Here is a 23,402-nt window from a genome sequence, read left to right as displayed (position 1 = left end):
TTGCCTCTCGTGGGTTCTCTTTTTGCAACCGTGCTTTATGCAGGAAAATTGCTTTATGAAGCTGATCAAAGGCAGAGCACTACATGGCACCTGAGCTTAACAACTCCATCTGTGCAGCCACATTGTCAAGCTCTGGGGAGACGTGTGTGCCACAGCAGAGATGAAGCTTTTGCTCCTGCCCTTCACTCTGTACCGAGACACAGAGCAAGTAGTAGTTTTGCAGCCAGAGTAGCATTTGGAGCAAATCACAGTTAACATCTTATTTTTCCTTTCAATGCTTGTGTCTTACCTTTATTAAAGGTGTTACAGAACAATAGCCACAGAGCATGCCAGGCTGCTAGCAGAGAGGAGTTACAGTGGGAGAGAAGGAAGAAGACAGAAAGCAACCTGTTTACAAATAGTTAAATTGGTCTCTTGTGTGGGAAGAGAGATGCTCATTTCAGAATAGAGAAGAAAGTGCCTCTAGAAGATACCAAAAATACATTAAGTGATCCTAAGCTTTTGCTTCATAATTTCACAAACAGTTTTCAAGAGTTTAAGACATGACTGTAACTCCAGCAACCTTCTTCCCTTTTGGAGAGCTGCTCACACAGGGCCTCCAGAGCTTACAGGAAGTCAAAAGATCTGTCAGCAAACAGTACTAAGCTTCCCTTTTTACAAGAGCACCTTGCTCAAATGCAGTAAATTATGCAATCCACATCTACAGTGGCAGACTGAACACATTCCAGTTTCCAGCTCACAGCAGAACCAGTCCAAAGAGAAGTGAGTTTACTTGGCTTCAGAGGACCTTGCACAGGGGGTGAGGCACACGTTACTGGGTTCGTACTTGAAAGATACAGAGTGAAGAAGTTTTACTCGTCCATCATACCTTTTATTTTCTACTATCAGTAGGTGATCATCCTCAAGGAAGTCGAGGGGCAGGAACTGAGGAACAGACCAACTGCACTTTACAGATTAACAGCCACAAAAATAAAGCAACTCTACAACCTCTGTGTTCACACAACTAGTTTTCATTTGTAACACTTGACGCAACAAGATGAACTGCAACAAGTGGGGAAGCTACATCTGTAAAGTGCTATTTTCATTAGAGGTGGCTAAAAAAAATAAAGCACAACTACAACAGATTTGAGTATTTGGTGGTCAGATTGTCGATGTCCTCCAAATCCTCCAGCTCAGGCCCTGTGTTTTTTAATGAAACTGATGAGCCCGTTTGTGGAGCTGTCGTGAGATGTCACTGGAGCATCTGACTCCAGTTCAGGCTCAATTTTCTTGGCAAGCTGTTTTCCAAGCTCAACTCTGCATTTGTAAAAGCAGGGGAAGAAAGAAGAAACACATTAGCTCATAGTAAATTCTGTAAGTTGTTAGCACTATCAAAAACAGGTGTGAGTAAAAAGTAACTCGGTGAACATGACAGGGAATGCTCTTCCCTTCACAAACTGCTGACAAAGGTAATTTCTTTCAGCTCAGTGCCACCCCTGAACAACTGGAGTTCTCCTAGATGCTTGGCTGAACAGACAGCTCTCAAATTACAAGATGTCTACAGAAAGTTTTGTTGTAAGAGTTAAGCAGAGTCTCTTCCCTGTTAGCACTCTAGGGGTTACAGCAACCAGAGCCTAGCTCCTTGCATCTGATTCCACACCATCCCTACACACCAAAGGTAGTTCTGGATGCCATTTTAGATGGATGTGCTGCAGTAGAAGCTGTACTTATTCCTGTCTCACTCTTGATTTCAGAGTTCATAGCACACAACACTCACTAGGCAGTCTTCCATTTTCAGTTTCTACTACAATGTTTTACTTCAACTCACTGCAGTAAGACAGCTGTCAAATACACTAAAACCTATCCTATAGCCTTTAAGGAGACAGCTTACTGTAAACTGCTGTTCTAAGCCTGAAGAGAAAACCTGCTCTTCAAAATAACCCCTCAGCACAGGCAGGTTTCACCTGAACCAACCTTCCCTTTCTCCTGCATAAGTCTGCATACGGTATGTTGTACAGCTGCTGATACTACAGATTTAAGAGAATCTGATCAGCTCCTGAAGAAGTCTTCCATTTTAAAAAGCAACAGCAACAGACTTCTCAAAGCTGCTCCCCTCCGTATGCAGCTCTATCATGAACCTTGGTCACAGGTGCAGCCTGCACTGGACAGATCTGTACTTGAAGACATCTGCCCACAGTCTTCAGTACAGGAGGATAGAGAGGTGGTCACAGCCTTTTGCTTAGAAATGCCAAACTACCAACTAAATGTTTCTAGATGTAAAATTATCCTTTTCTCTACCTGAGCATGTGTTCAGCCTGCTTAGCTGTTGTATTCATTACTTTTTTCCTCCCAAACCAAACAGACTCCCTTAGCTAAAGCTATCATGCATGGCAAAACAAGGATGTGTGGTGACTTACCCCCAGAAAACCTGTTCTTATGAAAACTATTCTATAATCATTTGCTCTAACACATTTTTCCTTGTTTTTTCTAAGCCATGACAGATAAAGGAATACTGCAGTAAACAGATAAGAAACAGATGAAGGACACTTACCCCCACTGGTCATAACTGTTAATATCCCAGATAATTCCTTGTACAAATATCTTGTGCTCATACATGGCTATAAGCAGAAAAAGGTTGATCATTAAACTTCATCAGGAAGTTCTAATGAGCTTTCACAGATCAAAGATCCATTTGCTTACCAATGATGGCTCCCAGGGTGAATGGGTTGAGTTTTGTAAACATGATGGAGTTGGTTGGTCGATTTCCCTCAAAGACCTTTCAACACAAGAGTTATTGTTATCCAGCAGTCCACACTGGGCTGTTTGTATTAGCAGTAAATAGAAAATCCTGAAAGCTTTAGAGGCCAACAACCTCAGCTCTGAGACTGTGTAACTTTCACATTTCATTGCAAACAACGGCAAGGTGCTGTCTCCAAGCACCATTACTGGCTGCTATGGGCTACAGGAAATGATAGAAGGAATACTCCAGGGGCAGTGAAGTGAGAGCTCATCTGCACTGAATGCCTCAAAAGGCTTCCAGACCAGCACGCCTTGGCAAGGGTGCCATTCACAGACTGCTCCACCAGAGCCGGCAAGGCACAACTGCAACACAAGCTCCATGGAGGGCGCTGCTGTAGCACCTAACCGCCACCGGGGGGCGCTGCCCCACCACCCAACTCCAGCAGCAGCAGCAGCCCGGCACCGCCCGCCCCACCGCAGCGCCTGGAGGAGAGCTCCGAGAGCCACACTCTGGTTACCTTGTGGGGAAGAAGCTTCTCCAGAGCGTCTCCACTCAGTCCTGCCGCCTGAAGTTCCTTACGAGCTTCGTCAGCAGTCTTTCCTTTCATCAAGGCCTCGGTCTGAGCAAGGAAGTTGGCCAAAAGAATCTAGCAGGTAGAAATAAAGCCATCAACTCAAGCTGCTGTTTTCTTACCTGGAATAGCAATAGCCAGTGCTTGAATCTAGACCAAGACCTAGAGCTGCAGCTCATTTTTAACACTATTGGCAGCAAAATGGACAGCAGATTTAGCTGTACAATGCCTGCCACTGCCAGGAGGCTTGATGACTACTTTAATAGTGCATATATGCAAAGAACCAGGACTGTTGGGCAGAGTCCTGCCTGTGCTGGAGCTGACAGCAAGTCTCCCAGGGAGAACAAAGGAACCAGGATTTCTCACACCCCTTTCCACCCAGGGTAGTTTGCACTGTTATCCATATGCATGGAAAACTAGGTGCAAAGATTAGTCACAGGTAACCAACTAAGCTGTACTTCCTCTGCATGGAGGGAAATCCCCACAGCATACCACATGCCAAACCCTACCAACACAGATTTTAGTTTCCTATTTCCTGCCTAATGTTAGCTTGCAAATTCACATGTACTTTTGCCCTACCCTTTACACTGAAAAGAAGCTCTTACAATACCTGCAGGCAAATTAAACCCTTCCTCTCCTTTTGCCAAGTCATGCTCTAAAACTTTGACCTGTACTTGGGTGTTACTTGACAAAATGTTACAGCTACACAATTTAAATGTAATCTGAAATCATGACAAGATTGGAATGCAGTGAGGAAATATGGCTTCTCTAATACATGCACTGAGTAGCAGGCCTGGACATGTTTCCATCCATGGAACTGAAAAAGAGTGGTGAGACTGAAAGTCCTTAGTTAGATGATGCACTAAACCGGAAAAAAAATGGAGTGGTTAAAACCAGTATCTATGTGTAGAAGGCTCTCACCCTCACTGTGCTAGCAACACTCACTGCATTTTGTCCTAGACTAAGGCCTGCAACAGCATCTCTGAGGAATCAGCTGTAATAATTTGCTCCTCACAACTCCCACAAGGAATCTTCTCTCCAAATACTTAGTTGCTCAACTCTTTCCAGCCACACCACCTCTGCCTGAGGAGCTGTGGCTGCATGTTCTCCAAGAGCAAAAATCCCACTGTATGACTTGTTACATATAGTCTGCCATGACAGTTCAGATCTTTTCCAAGCTGCAGTGAATGCTCACACAGGCTGTGTGTAGAGTAGTAAAGGGACACCTGGAAATATCATGTACTGCAGGACTGAATAAGCTGCCAGGTAAGTGAGTGCCCTGACCAAGAATGTATTACCTTGTGATGCAAGCCATTTCTGACTGGGTGTTGGGTCTGAACTGGGATCATGAAGTCACAGGGAATCATGCGAGTTCCTGCAAGAAAAGCCACATCAGTAACCCTGCAACAGCAAAGCCTCAGGAAAATCTTTCCTTCTCATCCCATTGCAGAGTTACTGGCAGCCTCAGCCACTTCAACTTTAAAAACTGCTTTCTTTTATTGACAGCAGGGGGAAGTGACAATACACTTCAGTAGTTTCAGCTTTAGTTGTCTCTCTATCACAGAATTGAAGCCACCTTGCAGCCTGCAAAAGCCACTCATTAAGAGCACCACAGCAGTGTGATGCTAGGTTAAAGAATCCAATCTCTAAAGAGTGTCAGCTCTGCAGACTCTTGCAGATTTGTAGCCATTCAGAACTTAATTCCCAAACAAGGTATTGAACAGTTTCAGTTTACCTTGATGAATGAGCTGGTAAAAAGCATGCTGCCCATTGGTGCCAGGCTCTCCCCATACAATAGGGCCAGTGCTGTAGTCCACACGAGAGCCTTTCTTGGTAATGTACTTGCCATTAGACTCCATATCACCCTAGAAGGAGGGAAGTGCATCAGCACCTTTCTTGCAGAACCACACAGTACAGTATCAGTACTTCAACTGTAATCAGTGCTGCTCATTCACAAGCATTTCCTAAGCATCAGGAATACAGCTGCTTAATTTATGAAAATACAGGAGGTCTGGGGAAAAAAAAAATAAACTAACTGGGCAAATAAGCTGAGGTTCATCTTGGGACCAATCTCTTTGGGCCTTTGATTACACAGAACTGCTTAGGATCATGGAGTCAAGCCATTAACGTACCAGAGCTAAGTCCACTGCTTAGGGGGACAGCCCTGAGCACTATGTCTACATGAATGTGAACCTAGTAACACAGACTCAGGTTTTAGAACCAGGACAGAAGCATCTCTACACATCTGCTCCTGGCAAGCCTTGCCCTGGGCCTCACCTGCTGGAAGTAGGCAGCGAAGCGGTGCATGTACTGGTCATAGGGCAGGAGGGCATGGGTCTCACACCCATAGCAGTTGATGTACCACACCCCCAGCATGGCCAGCAGCACAGGCAAGTTCTTCTCCAGAGGAGCAGTGCGGAAGTGGTTATCCTAGGGCACAAAGGACAGTTAGACCTGGTAAAGCAGCTGCCACCCCCACAACTCTTCAGCTGGTTTTATTGGTTTGGACCAGGGCGAGTTTCCTAAGCACAGGCATTAGATGCACTGAAGCATGGGACAGAACTTCACAAACCAACTTGCCTTCAGTTATCTAACAAGGCTCAAGAGCAGCAAATCTGAAACAGGCACTCACCATCCAGTGGGCTCCTGCAAGCAGGTTCTCAAAGTTGTCAAAACCTAGCAATGGAAACAGTCAGTTTGTATTTACTACTGCAACTCAAACTTGATTCCTCTTGCAGAGACAATTGTAAAACAGTTGAGACTTTGCATGCAGCAGGCTCCCAACTCTTACATGAGTTTAAATTTGCACTTCAGCTCAGCCTGAAATTTGCTTAACCCAGGTATGATTAAAGCCTGGACTTCAGAGCAGGTCCAACATAATGCAGCATACAGCAAAAACCTTTGCCTAAAATCCCCATTCAGGTAGAATGAGCAACTAGAAGAAAAATGAGGCATTAAACCCAGGCTTTCTAGTAAAGGATATGCTGAACACTTAGTCACTTCACAGCCAGTAGGAGAAAACCCCCTGAAGACCAGGGTGGCACAGCAGGGATTTCTGCATTGGTCTGAGGAACACCAGCTGAAACAAGGTCTTCTCACAGAAAAGTTCCACCCACCCTACCCCTGTTCTCTTAATTCACCTGATTTTCATTTGCTCTATAATTAGGTTACTTAAATTATCATTAATTTTCACTGACAAGTAATTTAGCTACCACTATCCTTTCCTGAAGGGCTAGAAAGCCTGATTCTTGTATGGAAAAAATGGAGATGAAGCATTTAGCAATAAAGCAGCTCTGTCTGAGGTCAAGAAGCCAGCTTTGGGAGATGGAGGAGGTAAGAGGAAGAAGTGCAGCTAGACCTGCATGTCAGCAGTCAGCACCAGATCTGTCTGCCAGCAGAGATGAACAGTTTAGTGCAGACAAAACAGTAAGTGCCTGACTGAAGTTTATTTTGCTTTCCACAGGTTTTTCTACACATGACAACTCCTATTCAGACCATTCCAAACCCACCAAAACCATTGTTGTTCTTCTAACCTCAGCCTAAGGGAATTCTAGGTTGGTTTGGTTTTTTAGAAAAATAAATTACATGATGGTTCCAGGCTTTAAATGTCTGAAAGAAGTGCTAAGGGAACAAATGCAAGGCTGCTCAGCAGCCTGCTCACCCACAAACAGCCATTCTTGGAGCTCTTCCACATTACATGTGTACTCCCCACCTTCGTTTGAGATCTGCATCAGGAATGCCCTTGCTAGTCCATAACAATACAAGAAGTAGGTGGGGATCAGTTTCAAGAGTCTGTGTGGTGGGCTGAAGTACCACAGCCTGTTTGCTCCACAAACTGCAGATAGAAGCAGCATTCCCTACAGCCTAGAAGAACACGAAGGGGGAGAATAGGAAGTAATGGGAGGCGGAGACAGTTAATGCAGAGCTGGAGACAGGATTTAGATCTTTCAGTGTGTACATACTCAAACTCAGTCCCTCAGTTCAGGACAGCCAGTTGCAAGGCCTGGTTTTCAACCCTGAGATGGATTTCCATAAATCAGGACCTTTTGGCTGTGCAAGTGACTAAAGAGATGCACTTTGGCTATTCATACCAAAGCCTGGGTGACTTCCAGAGCTGCATTTCCAGTACTAAAATCTCTCAACATCTGCTGCTTTACAGACTGCTCTGGCCACTCAAAGTGCCATCTGCCCTGAATCTGACCCACAATGGACTGCTGTTAATGCGTTCCACAGTCACACTGCTGAAGCAAAGAGACTCATGCTTGGCACTGCCACATCACAGGGATACCTACCAATGTGCAGGGCAATGGAGAGACCAATGGCAGACCACAGGGAGTAGCGGCCACCAACCCACTGCAACAAGAGAGATTGGTTCAGGACAAGTGCAGGGCTTTCCAGTTCAAGCTATCAGGAAATAACAGCACTATCTGCAGCAACATCAATGTTCTCTCTAGTGATAATTCACTACACATTACATGGCATGGTGAAGGGAACCCACACCTTACAGTAACCTGGTGACAATTTAAAGTCATCCTCCTTGTCTAATTTAGGTAAAATCTAATGAAGCAGAACCCTTGGTGATTCCAGGTCACTTCCAAACACTAAACTTGCAGCTTGTATTAACTGCTTCCCTAACATCAGTCCTCTATAGGTGAAGCATGCTTCAGCAAGACTATGACACTACCTAGGTGAAGGGAATGCTCTGGGGAATTTCTGAACAGCAGCTTTAGAATCTAGTTTGTTAGGTACATGGTCAATGAGAAAAAACAACCTGTGATGAAGGGTCAAGACTACTGGCAGCATGCTTGAAATCTGCATCTGCTACCAAATACCAAATCAGGCTGTTTCTGAAGTTTGACCTTTACAGGCCTACTCTACACACAGGAGACCCCACCAGTCAAATGTCACAGCTTATAATAACCACATACACAGAGGAATCAGTTAAGACTCCTGTCTCCTGTTACCCAACAGCTGATTAGATAGCCAAGAACATAGGAGGCTCCTCTTCAGGTCTGATTGCAGGATTTTAATGGGATGGCCAAGGGGCAACAAGGTTGCTTTACTTGCTGGTATGTCCTCAAGTTGCCTTTGAGTCTTCAGATTTTTCAGCACAGAGAACACAACTACTCTGTTGCAGGTGTTTTGGCAGTTTCCTGACCTCTAGTTAGTATTTTCTGCAGCAAGTTATATTATTGCAGTAGTTAACACCTACCACATGAAATCAGACATTTACTTATATATAACCTTATATATACGGTTATAGTATAACCTTAGTTATACTGTGATACTTACATCCCAAAACTCAAACATGTTCTCTGGGTCAATTCCAAAGTCCTTAACTTTAGGCTGGAATTAAAAAACAACAAAAGAAAACATAAAGAACACCAGAATTAAACCAAACACTCTTAGAAAGCTTTGTCTAGCTAATAAAACCCATGTGTGCCTAGTGAATACAGTTTCCCAGTTACATCTTCCTTTAACAAAACAGAGCACACCTTCATTTCCAGCTATCACTATTCAGGAGTCCTAATTCAATGACTTTCACTTATTTCCTCATCAACCCAAGTGGCAACAGTTAGGAGCTGGACTGAGCTTCCATTTAACAGAACCAGCATGGGAAACAGGAACATCACATCACAGTGCCTGACAGTCATAACTACTGTAGACTCTTTCCCTAATTGCTATTGGTCTTTGTTTCATACTTGGACATGAAACACATCAGCAGGGTACACTATGCCCATTGTGCTACAGATTATTCACAGCAGCTTCCTGGATCACTTCAGCACTTGGGAGTCTGGAAGAGTTTTGTTTCCATAACTACATTCACAGACACTTAAGCAATTACAGGTAGTGCTCATTAATAAGATAGTAATTTCAAGTAGAAATCCTGACTTCAGATTTAAAGCTCTAACAGAAAAGCCACAAAGCTGTAATGAAGGTCCAACCCTGACATCCTAAAACAGTGTCTCAGTTATTTTCTGTAGGAAAAAAGTGCTTCAAGAGGAAGCCTCTGCATTGGTGTGGAAATGATCATGCCTTAAAATGCAGACTTCCTCACTGGGCTTTCCAATGAAGCCCATCTTAAAGGTACATGGAAAAAAAATTCAGTAAGACTTGTTATACTTACAGCATTGGTAGACAAGGCAACAAAATGCTTGGCCACAGCTGAAGGCTGAAGAGAAACAGATTGTTACATTCAGAATGCTGACTATTTTGATTTCTGGTCATAAAGCTGATCTGCTGCCTCTCACATGTAACCAAAGTACTGGGGACTATCCTCAGGTACTTGTGTAATCAACCTGAAATCATCTTACTCTGCATAGGATTTGGCAGCATGCCTGAAGAGAACATTCTGATGTTACTTCCCAGGAAGCCCTCTGAGCTGCCACTGCTCACAGCAGCAGCACCCTGCTTCCTTCTGGCCAGAGTCAGAAGATCAAGCCAGCTCCTGATAAATCCCCAGCTCCAGCTGAGACTTTGGACTATGAGGAAGTGTTCTGAGGAACACAGATGAGCTGTCTGCAACAGTAGGAGGAATTTCAAAGCCCAGCTTTCAAACTAAGTACAGCTACTAGGAGTGGAAGAGGTTAAAGACCATCTTAATGACCTGAGCAGGTACTATCTGCTTTTTTCTTTTAAAGGTTGGAAGTAGGAGACAATGAGCCAAACCCAAGGATTCTATTCACAGCACAGCCATCTGCCACAGTAATGTCAGTATATGACTCCAACCATGCTTCACTTCTAGCTTTTAAAGGTTTGCCAAGAACCGGCAGGTAATGCCACAGAACGCTCTTTGGTCTCCAGACCAGTGGTTCCAGATGATCTGCCAGCCTCAAGGCAAATGCTACTCTCATTTAAGAGGCAGGATTTGGAGCAACAATGTATGACAACTATTTACAATGAAAACTGTTAGGTTTTATCACCCTGGTCAGAAATAACAGCCTGTCACTAACCATGAAGTACTGGAGTGCTGAGCTTATAGTTGGGCAGCTCATGGCTCTGCTCCAAAGCACACAGGGTGACCAGGGAAAATTCCAACCAAAAGCTGTTGCATTGTTACATAACCTTAACCAAGACTTACATCTTTAGCAGCATGTAGGAACCACTCTTTGGCAGTTTCTGCATTGGTAATGGTTTCTTGGGTGGTGAAAGTCTGCATGTGGGAAAACAAGAAAGATGTAAACCACTGTCCTTAAAACAGAAACGAGTTCAGCCTGCTAACACATCACACCTTCCAGGTCATCACTGCAGCCATGCCAGATGCTCCTAACAGACAGCTGCTGCCAGACTTGAGCAAAACAGCAAGGTTACCCAGCCAGGGAAAACCAGTGTGGATGGATTTATCTATTTAACCCAGCACAGACCTGGAACTGGAGCAGTTACTCCCCATTTCTCCAAGTTGTTATGCAAAATCTTGAGACTAAAATTTTCTGCTTCACTCTTCCACTAAATAGGAAGTTCTATCATTCAACTTAAAAAAAATCCCAACTAATTGAGCATCAAACCAAGATAATCTAGCTGGGTTGGCCTCTTATTCAATTCCTACTTTTTCATGTAGGAACACTCCTTTCTGTTAAGATTCTTGCCATACTTTTGTTTTGCTGATTAGAGGAAAACCTTTTCCTGCTTCATGAAGTGTGCACACAAGTTCAGTCATGCAGCTTTGCAAATATCTACAACCATTCTGATTTACTCAACCATCAAAATCTAGCTTTAAGGGTGAACACTAGATTCAACCTACTCTCATCCATCTCCAGAAGTATTTCATTACGAAACACAGGCCTGCTATGGAGAACAACAGAAAAAATGCCATTCATCCTCTTTCAAATATATTCAATTATCTAACTGCAGCCTGCCCAACAGAAGTGGAAGTGTCACTCTTTCAATGTGGCAGTCTAACCCTTTGAACCGTGATTCTTGGACTCAATTATTCCATGTGACCATTAGTTATTTCTTTATGGAGTTATAAGGAAACTTCACAAGCTGTTGCTCAGCTGCAGCATCACCAAGAGAAGATAATGAGCACCACCAGAGAGGATGGGCAGCGTTACACATGGTCATTTGTCACAGCTTGGTTTTGACAGAAGAAAGGTTCTACTGTGCTTTACAAATGGTGATCCCAATTACAGAAGTATGAACTTTGTCTTCCTCTGAGACAGAAGCATTCCTCAGAGGAAGATGGCAGGTAGCCATTACCTTTACAGAGTAAGCTACTAGCAAGGCCAAGACTTCAGTCTGTGCTCAGAAATAAGTGTCACCTTGTACAGCACCAGCAGACTCTCCTTACCTCTGGGTGAAGCTTAGTTGCTATAGTCCTCAAGGAACTCAGCATCTGAGTTCTTTAGGTGAAGATGTTTTGTTACCACCCTAAACCAGAATGAAGATTCCTAAGCTACACACACTTCATCTGAACCCAGAATACTCTCAACAAGTACCTATGAAGGGCCAAAAGTAACTAAGGAATGAGACAAGATCTTGAATTTCCAGGCACAACCTACACAGGCTCCTACATTCCACCCACAGAAAAGGGCAGCAAAACAAACTTCTGTGAACAAAGCTTGAACTTGTGAGGAGAAATACACTCCAGACAGCATGAAATTGCTCATGTGTCTTTAGGTTATTTCCAGCACTTGCTATTGAAATACTTCAGGGATCCAGAAGTCAATGCAAGCTTGTACTGCAGGTTTAGATGAATCACAACAGGCCAGTTTAGAAGCAGACTACACTCGAAGTCCCTGACCCAGATCTTCCTGTGAACAGACCTCTGTTCTGACTGAATCCTTTCCAGTCACACCCCAGTGCTTGTATCAGACGTACCTTTGATGCAATTATGAAGAGCGTAGTGTCTGGTTTAAGCTCAGCCAGGGTTTTGGCTATGTGAGTGCCGTCAATGTTGGACACAAACCAAACACGAGGGCCTCCCTTGGAGTATGGTTTCAGGGCTTCAGTCACCATCAGAGGGCCCTGGACAGAAGCAGCAATTAGATTTTCTCTTTGTTGCAAGCATGCACACACAGAAAGATGTGGAAGATGTGTGGAAGTGAGGAGCTTACCAAGTCAGAGCCTCCAATCCCAATATTGACCACATCAGTGATTGTCTTCCCAGTGTAGCCTTTCCATTCACCACCACGGACTCTCTGTGGCCAAAAAAAACCCCAAACAAGTACTGCAATGAATATTTTGCACCAAGACTGGAAACAGAATGTGCCTTCAGGTATTGTTGTAGAGTCTCCAAAGGCAACTTTCAAGTTTCTAAACTTCGAAGTCTGCACTCAAAGCTACCTTCTTGGCCAGACATTTACTTATGGCTAAGATGATACCTCATTAAGTGTTAGAAGTCTAATGCACACATTCAAAACACACTGCAAGGTAATACTCTCATTCTGGCTCAGTGGACCAATACAGTATTTAGAGTGTTGGCAAAGGCAGGAGAAATCAAAGTAAAAACTAAAATCTTGGACATTAAACTATTTGCAGCAAATACCTGAACAAAATGCAAAATTACTGCTGAATAGCAAGATCTAGAGAGCTCTTTAAGGAAGAACCCAGCTGGAAAGAGAGAGGGGAAAAGGGAATCATGCCAAACCCAGCTCCAACTCCACACTCAAGCCAGAACTACCCTAAACCTCAAGCAAGGGCACAATGATTCCTGTGATCCAGCCTACAACCAGCGCTTCCCAATGCACACGTTGGAACCTGGCTGGATATAGAACACATACGTGACAAAGTATGGTGGCACTTCATACCTGGCAGAAGTGCTTCATCTTGTCCAACACTTTGTTCACTTCTGGCACAACATCCTTCCCATCTACCAGGATGGGCGTGTTTGACCGGTTCCTCAGGGCAATGTGGAGCACAGCTCGGTTCTGAAAGAGAAGGGAGAAAATGGATGAAGCTATTTCCAAACCATACCTGGGGGCCTCCATCCAGGTTGTACAATCTTCAAGGGAAAGGATTTTTAAATCTTAACTGCAGCAGGCAGTTTGTGAATGTATACACAGACCTCACCAGCTATTTCAGTCACCCCCTCACTTGCCAGGCTCAGTGCAGAGGCCTCACAAAAGCACATCCATGTGCAAAGTGCACACATCTCACTGGTTTACTTTGGGAACCCCAAATACCTTCAAAAGTATTTATTGCCTGATGCTCAGAACTCAGCAGCATTCAGCACTCAGTGATCTCAGTTATTCTGGCATGCTTTAGGTACACAAGGATCAAGTTGTTTCAGCGACAGTATTGATAATCAATTATAACAAGCAGATGAAGTTATTTTCTCTGGCATTTTCTCAATTCTCCTGAGCAGTCCACTTCATATAGGAAGAGATATTTATGCATTTGAACATTTGACAAAGGGAATGCAACAGCCACATTATCCCATCCACTGCCCACAGTTAAACATTCCCTGAGTACCTGCACAGCAGATATGCAAGTTGCAGTTGTGTTATGAGGAAAAAAAAAATCAAATCTGTTAGCATGCACCACGTTATATTCATTCTCCACAGTTATCCACCACACAAAGCACTGAAATCTGGCCTGCAATTTGCCCATTTAGGAGCTTAATGCCTATAAACTGGAATGAAGGAGTTAGTCAATACTAATGAACAAATTAAAAAAATTAGGCTGCTCCACCTCATTGTTCCTCGCTACAGTGAGAGGCACTGTCAGACAAAGACAACACAGACAATGTCAACTGCCAAGTTATGATTTAAATACCAAATGCTAATTAAAAAATCATTGAGTTTGTGGTTACTGACTTGGAAGAGGACACAGCTCTTTCAGCTGCTAACTATGACAGTGCACCCACTTCAACCTGAGGTGAACACAGGCAAATTTTTTTGCACCGCTCAGCCATGGAATGGTGTTTAGTAAATGCTTCTTGCTTGAGGGGAGCTCTGTCTGGATGAAGAGAAGCAGTCATATGTGACCTGATGCCTACTGGTGAACAGAAGTATTTGCCAAGTATTGGGTGGGCTATGAAGACTGTGGGCAGATAGGAGCTCTCTTGTGCTGTGCTGTGTGCCAGAGCAAGCTGCAGGTTTTAACTCATCTGGGACAAACACCTGGCTATGACACACCTGGGTGCACTACAAAGCTTCCGTGTAAGCAGACACCGTGCAGCCAATGCCTGCAGAACCAAATACCAACAAGTCTTAAATAATTAACATCAATAGCTAAAAAATATGCTCAAAATCAGAACAAGAGTAATGGACAAGTCACTTCTTGCCATTAAGCAGCTCCCTTGTGTCATATTGCTTTAGGTTTATTCAGTCATGCTGTTTGACAGCATCCTGTTTAAGGTCTCATGACAATTTCACATGGTCCACACACTGATATTCCAGAGCCAAGCCAACTTGATTTGATATTCTATACCAACAGAAAAAATTAAACCCAAACCCAATTCCAAGTCAGCTTCTGTCTGTAAATGAGAAACAGTCTGATAACAAAAGGCATTTCTAGGCACATCATGCAGGTAATTGCTGCATCAAGTTGCTATATCAACACAGTAAAAACAGAGAGCTAGCAGCAGAAGCCAACCACCTTGCAGTTGAATATCGTGTTTCTAATGCTTTCTGGGAAAACTGCATCCCTCTGAAAAGCCTTCAACTGCTACTACTGCTGCCATGTAGACAATGAGAAGTAACTCCATAATGCATGCTCAGAGATGGCTAACTAATAATTTATGTGACATGAGATTAGTGAGAGGCAGTATTTGAGAAAACAAGCCTCCAAGTAATTTTCACACTTTTCACTCTTCTGCTTCTTTTTTTTCCATTAGCTAGGATACATCTGTGACTTGAAGGCATCAATAGAGAGCAGTGGAAACATTTCTCCAGTGAAGCTTTATCTGTGCCTGGGCATTTTTACAAACATGTAGCACAAACAATACAATGTCCAGCTGCTGAGTTGTTTTAAGCAGCTTGTGCAACAGCTAACTCAATAACCAAAGCAAATGCTGATTGCAAATACACTAAATAGCCTTTAATATTTAAGACAGATGGAGACGTCTCACTCTGCTGGGGAGTGTCCATTTTTCACCTTGATTTAATTTCACAGAGGTACAAATGGCTTTCCACAGGTTTTAGTGGAAATATAAGCAGGATTACCACCTTCAGAGCTACAAAAGCAGAAGATACTCATCCTCTTACTGAAGTGGCTTATTTCCCAAGATTGTTCATAGCCTTTACTGTTAAATGTATCCACAGATAAGCTGCATCCACAACCCAAAGCACAAGGGCTTGCACAATTCTCACTAAAACTGTGGGCAGTTTGATAAGCTTTGCAAACACTGACACTCGGCAAAAGCATGTAAAGGATACCTGGAATGCAATACTCTGCTACACGCTTTTGCAAGCTCTGACCCCCCAAAATATAACATCAGAATCTCTAAACAAGTTGAAGATGTGTGTTGAAGAGATGCAATAGCTTTATGCACACATTTTCTTCTGTCTTTGTCAGAGCTGCACAAAGCTCTCATGCAAGCAGTGCAGCAAACATTACAGCCACTACACAATTGAAGTAGCAATCAGACTAAGTTTTTTCAAGGCTTCTTACACAGATGCATGAACATGCTCCCAGCTGTGCCCATACTTAAAGGCAAGAGCCATGGACAGAAATAGCCTTACCTCAGTGAAGTTGATCTTCTCTCCACTGAACATACGCTCTCTGGCAGCTTCCACACCCCTTGACTTGGCCTGAGAAATGTAAAAATAGAGTCCCCTTAAAAATAGTAGGAAGCCAACATGCACTACAAAGGTCTAGCTACATTAGAGTGTGAACATTCACCACAGGGAAACAAAAATTACTTATTAAAAGACTAAATAGCTTTTAAAGCAAAAATGGAAACAACCCCCACTGCTTTATTTCCTTCAGCACTTACATAGTAACTTACGTTCAGAGATCAAGATCCATCTTAACCTACTGAGTTTCATCTCATCATACTGCTGAAGGATTTATTATTAATCCTTTGTACCAGCTTGCATTTTTTTTTTAAGTGAAAAGCAACAAAAATAATTTTGCTATGGCTTCTTTCATTGGTTCTTCCCCCTTCAAAAATCTGTGCCTATCTGGTTGAAGCCTTTGGCTGAACCAATACTTAAGAAGGGTTGAAAATATGTGCACAAGTTAATGACACAAGCTTCTTAAAAGTTTAACTGCAAACCAATCTCACAACTACGGCTGCATGACATGAGAGGCTGTTTCAATTGCACATAGAGGATGTGACCACCTCTTATAACTTTATATGATCTCTAGTGTTTTACAGTAGACCTCAGTAGCAGTGCCACAGAATCACTAAGGTTGGAAAAGATCTCCAAGCTCATAAAGTCAGACTTTCTTCCCAACACCTCCATGACCACTAGACCATGTCCCAATATGTCAGCTGATTGGCTACCCAGAGGAAAATCTTTTCAGTGGGCACAAGAAAGAGCTGCACATTGAAAAATGTCCTTGTACCTTGGGGGCTAATGGACAATGGGAGACTTTGAACAGTGCCAAGATTTGTAAACAGATGCCTTCTAATGTGGGTGGTCTCTCAAATTCAGAGCTAAGTGGATATAAACAATGCTAGAATAATCAGTTGCAGGTAAAGGCTAACTTCTTTGAAAACCTGTTTGGTTTATTAATTCAGCATTTTAAAGAATTACCAGTTCCATCAGCATTTTCATCACATCTTCTGTAATAAGGTTCTTTGAATAATCCAGTAAGAGATCCCCATGATCACTGGTCAGAGTCAAGCTGTCAAAACAAGCAGGTTGTTTAATTGCACATTCCTGAGTGACTGTTTTAAGCAAGACCATGATAACTCCTTACAGACTACAAAATAATTGGAATTCTAATTACACTAGGTTAAAGATGACCTGAGGGACCAGTTTGCCCCACAAGTTTCATACAATGACTCACTAGGGTGTTGTTTTAATTGAAGGCCATGGTTTTCAACAAGCTAAATGACAATGTCCACTTTCTACTTGTGAAAGTCCAAATGAAAAGCACATTTAATGTGCAGCTGGACAATCATTCTGTTTTCACTCAGCCACTAGCATTCTGGAGCTATAAGCATTTTCCTTACCACATGCTTTTGCTGCTAAAAAAAAATCATCTTTCAATAGAGGTTCTTCCAACAAGTACAGTCAGTCTTTCACATGGGGATTTAAACAACCCTGATTTAAAAAAAGCTATGTAACTTCACAAACTACAGCATTCTGTCAACAACCATGCAGAATGGTAAGCCCCACATCTGCATGGTATAGTCACACTGTCCTCACTGACCCAAGTGGAAGTCTCCCAAGTTACAGCCTAACACTTAAAACAGAAGCACTTTTAGGTTTACTTCCGAGATGAAATACAGGAGCAGTCAAACAGAAAGCAAGTATCATTTGTATCCATGTGAGAAGTTCTACAGCCCCTCCGAGTCCCCCCAGCACAGTTTATTCTCAGCTCTAATTTCCAGCCAAAGATACACATTTGCTCTAACCTGAAGAATCAGAGTTCTGTAAGCAGTCCAGCAGGCTTCTAAGAAAGCACAGAAGGCTCATTGTATCTTGCTGTCACTTGTGTTCCACACACAAGCCAGAGGAAACTGCATGCATCTAGAGTCTCCACATTGTTCAGTATCTCTCCTGCTTTTTCTTTCCCAGAACTTGAGCACAGAGCTATGAACTGTTATTTAGTGACCACAGGGACTAACCATGGCATAGATGCTGTTCCATATGGATCTGTGACAGAGCAGACATGATTCTGCAAAGGATGGAGCTGAGCCTGCAGTAATTAGCAAGGCCTAGACATCTGGGTGGTTTCATTAACTTGAGAAAACAGAGTAACATCCTTTTTCTGGTCTCAAAACACAGTAAGTAAGCAAAGGAGGCAGTCTTCAAGCACAATCTCAGAAGACCATTTCTTCTATAGGCAAGAGAGGGAAACCAGCATCAATGCTATTAATTAATCATCATTCTCTTTCAGTGGGCTGCAAACAGTAATCCTGAAACCCTGAGCATCCAGCACAAGGATACCTGGAATATGGCTCATAAAACAAGGGCAGGACTGTTACCTCATCTGCCCAACTAGCTGTTTATTGATACAGTACAGAAGAAAAAGAAACTCTCCAAGTCTATTTGAAATTTGATGCAATTTACAGAGGGGTCTCAGATCTGAGCACATCTTACAAGTAATACAACAAGGCCATTAGTACTAACAGGCAATTAATACTAACACTTTTTCACTTGAGAGAAGTACAACTCTTAAAACCCCATCTACAGCTTCACACTGAAAGATCTTTCCCAGTGCTCTAATCCATGAAGATGAAATCCTTACAGTATTTTCCATGTTTACCTGACATATGGTCTTGCTTCTACAATTGTTATTTTACTTACAGGATTAAAAAACCAAACAGCCTCTCCAGACCTAGAAGACGGTGTCCCATTAAATTCTAGCTAGAATCAAATGACTACTCATTTGAAGAAACTACAGAAAGCTGCATCCTAAGACATCTCATGCCAAAAAAGCAAGCCAATGGCTACCAGATCCAACTTCCTCCATATCAGGTGGAACACATACCATGCAACGCAATCCTAGCTGAAAGCCTTATACCAAGAGACCTACCCTTTATTCAGGCAGAAGCCTAAAGCTTTGCAGCTCAGTTGCACTCTGCTGCACTGCAGCAGTCAATGGCAGCACTCCCCAGGTGGGACAAGAGCCTTGTCACGTAAACCACAGCCACACGTCAGTGATGCAGCCCTTCATCAGAAGGCCACCTGCAGCACCTCAGAAGGGTTTCAGCTCCCATCTAAGCACAAACTAAATCTGTCTGCAACCCCATAATGTATTACTACACCTGAATTCCCCTGCTGGAGTAGTTTCCATTTAGACTGGAGGCTCCTTCTAATCCCTCATAATGGACAAGCCACCTAGCAGGCGTACACCACCAGTGCTCTCTATCTTGCACTAGCTATTTGCATCAAGAGTCCCTGAATCAGCATTCCAGCATCTACTACCTGCTGAGCTTTATGTCTGCATCATATCTAAACCCTTTAAAGCTTCTCTAGTGAGCAACCCATGTTGTTAAGACCCATTGTTCCTTCTAGATCTTACATTTGGGTGGCAAAGAAGGTATACCCTGCAGATGTGACCACACTTCCCATCAGAACAGGATGTACAAATTCTATGGGAACAAAAAGAAAGGGTCTTCTGTCTATATTCTGTAAGACACAATCAGCCAGTGTAAAGTTCTCCCAACAAGATCAAATAGATACTTGTGCTTAGAAATAAAATGTTCAGATTGAAAACTATTCACACCAGTCTGAAATTTCTCCAGAACCAGTATCAGGAGGCACCAGATCTCAGTTTTCTCAAGGAAAACAGAGTCTCAAACATTTTATGGTCATAACTAGCACAACTGAAATGCAGTCATACAAATTAATGTCAAATGAGGAGAAAGATGCAAACAGCAGAGAGGACTTTGCGGCCAAAACTCCAGACTACCTAAGCTTTCAACAAATACCAGCTATTATGGTCCTACTGGTACAGCTCAAAGGGGCAATCAGAGGTACACAAGCAGCTCTGTCAAACTCAGTCTATCAGTTCTGCAATTATTTTGCTACAAGAAAGTTCTTCTGATAGTCTGGAACGTGTTTGGTTATCAGGAAACAAGACTGAAATAATGAAAAGGATTAAAAAAGATTAAGTCAACTTACAACCTTCCACTGTTCCCTGTCCTTGTGAGCACTGCAAAATTACTTTACACTGGGCAGCTGAAACAGACAACCCTGGCAAAAGATGTTTGACAAAAAAAGAAATCTGGTAAAGACATTTTAGGAGACAGATTAACTACTTTCATCATGAAGAAAACATGCCAGAGATGAGTGCGTGTGCCTGAAACAAGCTGTCAAATATCTTCTCCTTGGGTAACTGTGCAAACTGTGGTACTAAAAGGCCATTACACATTCACAAGAGCAATTAAATACAGACTATTTGAGACTGAGAGAGCATATTTTATGGTTAAAGTGGTTTGGATAATAGTAAAGCAACTCCCTAATAAAGAGTACTTGCTTCAGCCATTCAGGAAAGAACCATGTATGAACCCTCTTGAGTAGATCTTCTGATTTACTTAGCTAGTTTGTTTCAGTTTCTCATTGTTCCGAGGATGTTACCAAATTCAGTCTCTTGGGATGTACTGGAGATAGGAAAACTTGCAACCAGAACTAGCTCTGCTTGAGTAGCTAGTAAATTTGTATTACACAGTAAGTTCTTCAACAGTATAAAAAAAGTGTTAGTCAGGTGAAGCCAATACTGCAGAAATGACGTTTTAATTCTCATACACTGGTGTGCAGGACTTCATATGTGTTGTTCACTTAGGATTTAAAGAGTATTTAATGAGCTCCAACGAAAAGAAAAGTCACTTTACCTAGAATATTAATGAAAAGCTTGACACATGCAACAGGTCTTAGCAGCAGGGAACAGAAGCTCACCCTATCTGTGCTACTCAGGCTCACTTTCAAACTCAAGTCACGGATGCACCTACATAGTATTGACTTTTCAGATTGCTGGCATAGTTTAACAGCACAACCACGCACAGCTTCTCAGCAGTCCTCAGTGTACAGAAAATGAGTCGCACTTTACATGATGAAACCACTGACCGTTACCGTACTGCTTCTACTTCTTCCTTGCTTCTCTAGCAAAACCGTGATGCAATGCATTTTCTGTACAGTGAACAGCAAGAGGCAAGGGAGGACTAAAGCCGTTCACAGCCCCTACATCCCGGTCTGCCCTCCGGGCAGGGGCAGGCACCGCCGCACTAGGGACTGGTAGGGGCAGAAGGATGGACGGCTGCTGGCGATTTTATCGCGGAGCTTATCATGACTAAGCAGCCGGGTGCGAGGCTGCGGACGGAGGACCCACAATGCCGCTGTGCGAGCCGCAGCCCGGCGCTGTGCTTCGCGGCACGTACCCTGCTGCAAGGATGAGTCAAGGACAAGCGCGCAGGGCCGCCTTCCGGGGGCTGCCGCCGACTGCCCTCCCGGCAGCCCACGCCAAGCTCCCTGCAGAGCGCTCTAGGCCCCAGGCGCATGTGCCCGGCCCGCCACCGGCCTCGGACCAGCCGGCACGGCTCCAGCTAGCATAACTCCAGCCACCGGCAGCCGACCTGCCTTGCCCCCCCCCGGCCTCCGCGGGCCGGCGGGAGCGGCGGCGCACACACACAGCCGCCCGTGTGCGCGGTGCCTGCCGCCAGCCCCGCGGGGCCGCTCCCTTCCCGAGGCCGTGCGGGCAGGAGGGAGAAGGAGGACGCGGAAACAGCGGCCCCCACCGCGGCTCAGGCGCATCCCTCCCGCCCGCGGCGAGGGCCCGGCGCTCCGGCAGCGCCCACCTGAGGAAGGGAGGGCAGGAGGGAGCCGGGCAGCCCCACACGTCCCGGGGCCAAGCACACGGAAGTGGCCGGCAGGGCGGCAGCCCGAGGGCCCGGCGGGCCGCGGCGGGGCCCGGGGAGGGCAGGGAGGCTGCCGCCTCGCTCAGCCGCGGGGGAAGGCGGGCAGGGGCTGCCCAGCCTCACCTGAACTTCTGGAAGCGATCCTTGTCGGCCTCGAACAGCTGCCGCAGGACCAGCTTGGAGGAGTTGGCCTTGTGCCACTCTAGCAGCTTCTTGAAGTGGGGGTCGCCGGAGAGCGCCATGTTAGCGGACAGGGAGGGCTGAGACAGACGCTACCAGCGAACACAGACGAGCACGGCAAGCCGAGCTGCTGCCGCCGCCTCCGCCTTTATAGCGGCGAGCCGGGCCTCCCGCCGCCGGCCCCGCCCCGGCCCCCTCCCCTCTGTGGGCCGCCCCGCCGGGCGGTGGGATTCCCTGGCTGCGATGCCAGCGGGCGGCAGGAGCGGGCAGCCCCTTGGAGATCGCTGCGAGGGGCGGGCGGTGGCGGCGGCAGTGGCCCGGGCCGGTGCGGGTGCTGCCCGCCCGCGTTGGCATCCGCTGTGTTGGCAGCGCGGGGCGCCGTGCCCCACCGCCGGGGCTGTGCAGCGCATCCTGGTTGCGAAGGTTGTGCTGCGGAAGGGCTGTTCCCCGGCACGGGGCAGCCGCGCCAGGCGGCCCTTGCCTCGCCACCCGCCCTGCTCGTCCGGCCAGCCGCCCGCGGCCAGCCGCAGCAGCCGTGCCCGGCCCGCTGCCCCTTGTAGGTGCACAGGGACTGCGCGAGTGAAAAATTGAGCCTAGCCTCGGGGTTATTGCCCTGCGGCCTGATCTGCCCGGTGCAGCCCGGCTGCGGGGTGCGCACGGCGCAGGGAGGCGGTGAGGCTGTGCTTACGTTGGGGCTCGGTGTAGGGAAACGGCTCAGCACCCCAGCCTGGCATTGCCACTACCCTGAAACCTCTGCTAGACCTCCAAACCCAGCCAAAGGAGTGCCCAGCCTTTCTGCCGGCATCGCCTGCCCGCTGCTTCAGAGGGCCCCTGTGCCACACGCCGGCCGCTCTGGTGTGCGCTGCGGACTTCGTCTTCCCCTGGCCATTACATAAGGAGCTTACCCGCCTGAGCTGCCACGGGGGCTGGCGCTGCCAGGCCCGCTCCGGGGCGGTGGCAGCTCGCTCTGAAGGCAGGCCAGGGCGGGCAGGCCGGGGCAGGCAGGCCAGGGCAGCTGCATCATTCTGCAGGGGGGGAAAAAGCTGTTCTGGACATACAGGAGCATGTTGTTTAACCGTGGGTGTGTGAAGGTATATGTCAAATTCCAGAGGTTACACTCTCCGGCTTAGGAGAGTAAATCCCACTGAAGTTATGTTTTAAGCACCTAAGCCCCTTTCTGGATCTGGGCCCAAATCAGAGTCACGGAGTATGAGCTTGACTGAGATCACTAAAATCAGACCAGCTGTAAAGCAGTAGAATCTGCACCTTTTCCTTGCTGCAAAACAACCAGACAAGATTCTTGATGGATCCTTAATGATATTAGCAAGAATACACGGTCTAAAACAGATCCTTCCTGTCCTCACCCCTGCTTGTTTCTAAGGTTTGCTTTTTCAGACTTAAGTATTTAACAGGCCAAAGCCTTTTTCTTCAGCAACAGAAATCTTAATCACTTGATTTCTTTTTGTTTTTTTGTTACTCTCATCCCTGCCAACCACAGGTTTGGGCAATTTCTACAA

General features: G+C 45.2%; 1 protein-coding gene across 1 annotated transcript; it reads right to left on the bottom strand.

Moving 5' to 3' along the window:
* Nucleotides 1–259: 259 nt before the first annotated feature.
* On the bottom strand, nt 260–22,071 carry GPI (glucose-6-phosphate isomerase). The gene is made up of 18 exons (XM_054170017.1): nt 21,829–22,071; nt 16,934–17,024; nt 15,914–15,982; nt 13,037–13,156; nt 12,344–12,427; nt 12,108–12,254; nt 10,372–10,443; nt 9,418–9,462; nt 8,583–8,636; nt 7,583–7,643; nt 5,923–5,966; nt 5,568–5,720; nt 5,026–5,155; nt 4,589–4,665; nt 3,237–3,365; nt 2,680–2,755; nt 2,531–2,597; nt 260–1,296 (listed from the first exon to the last, which is right to left on the bottom strand). The coding sequence occupies exons 1-18, from the start codon at nt 21,945–21,947 to the stop codon at nt 1,173–1,175; spliced, it is 1,662 nt and encodes a 553-aa protein (XP_054025992.1). The 5' UTR covers nt 21,948–22,071; the 3' UTR covers nt 260–1,172.
* Between the last annotated feature and the right edge of the window lie 1,331 nt (nt 22,072–23,402).

This window comes from Dryobates pubescens, chromosome 19 (assembly GCF_014839835.1).
Source record: "Dryobates pubescens isolate bDryPub1 chromosome 19, bDryPub1.pri, whole genome shotgun sequence".
In the NCBI taxonomy this organism is placed as follows: domain Eukaryota; kingdom Metazoa; phylum Chordata; class Aves; order Piciformes; family Picidae; genus Dryobates; species Dryobates pubescens.
The sequence above is the reverse complement of the archived record's forward strand: the minus strand, read 5'-3'. Positions and strand labels throughout refer to the sequence as shown.

Bases quoted from the DNA above. Each gene is read 5' to 3' on its own strand.
- GPI (XM_054170017.1), bottom strand. From the start codon at position 21,947: ATGGCGCTCTCCGGCGACCCCCACTTCAAGAAGCTGCTAGAGTGGCAC. The intron at 12,255-12,343 runs GTAAGCTCCTCA...GCTTCTGTCCAG, and splicing joins GGATTGGAGGCTCTGACTTG to GGCCCTCTGATGGTGACTGA. The intron at 8,637-9,417 runs GTAAGTATAACA...TTTTAATTCCAG, and splicing joins TTGCCTTGTCTACCAATGCT to CCTAAAGTTAAGGACTTTGG.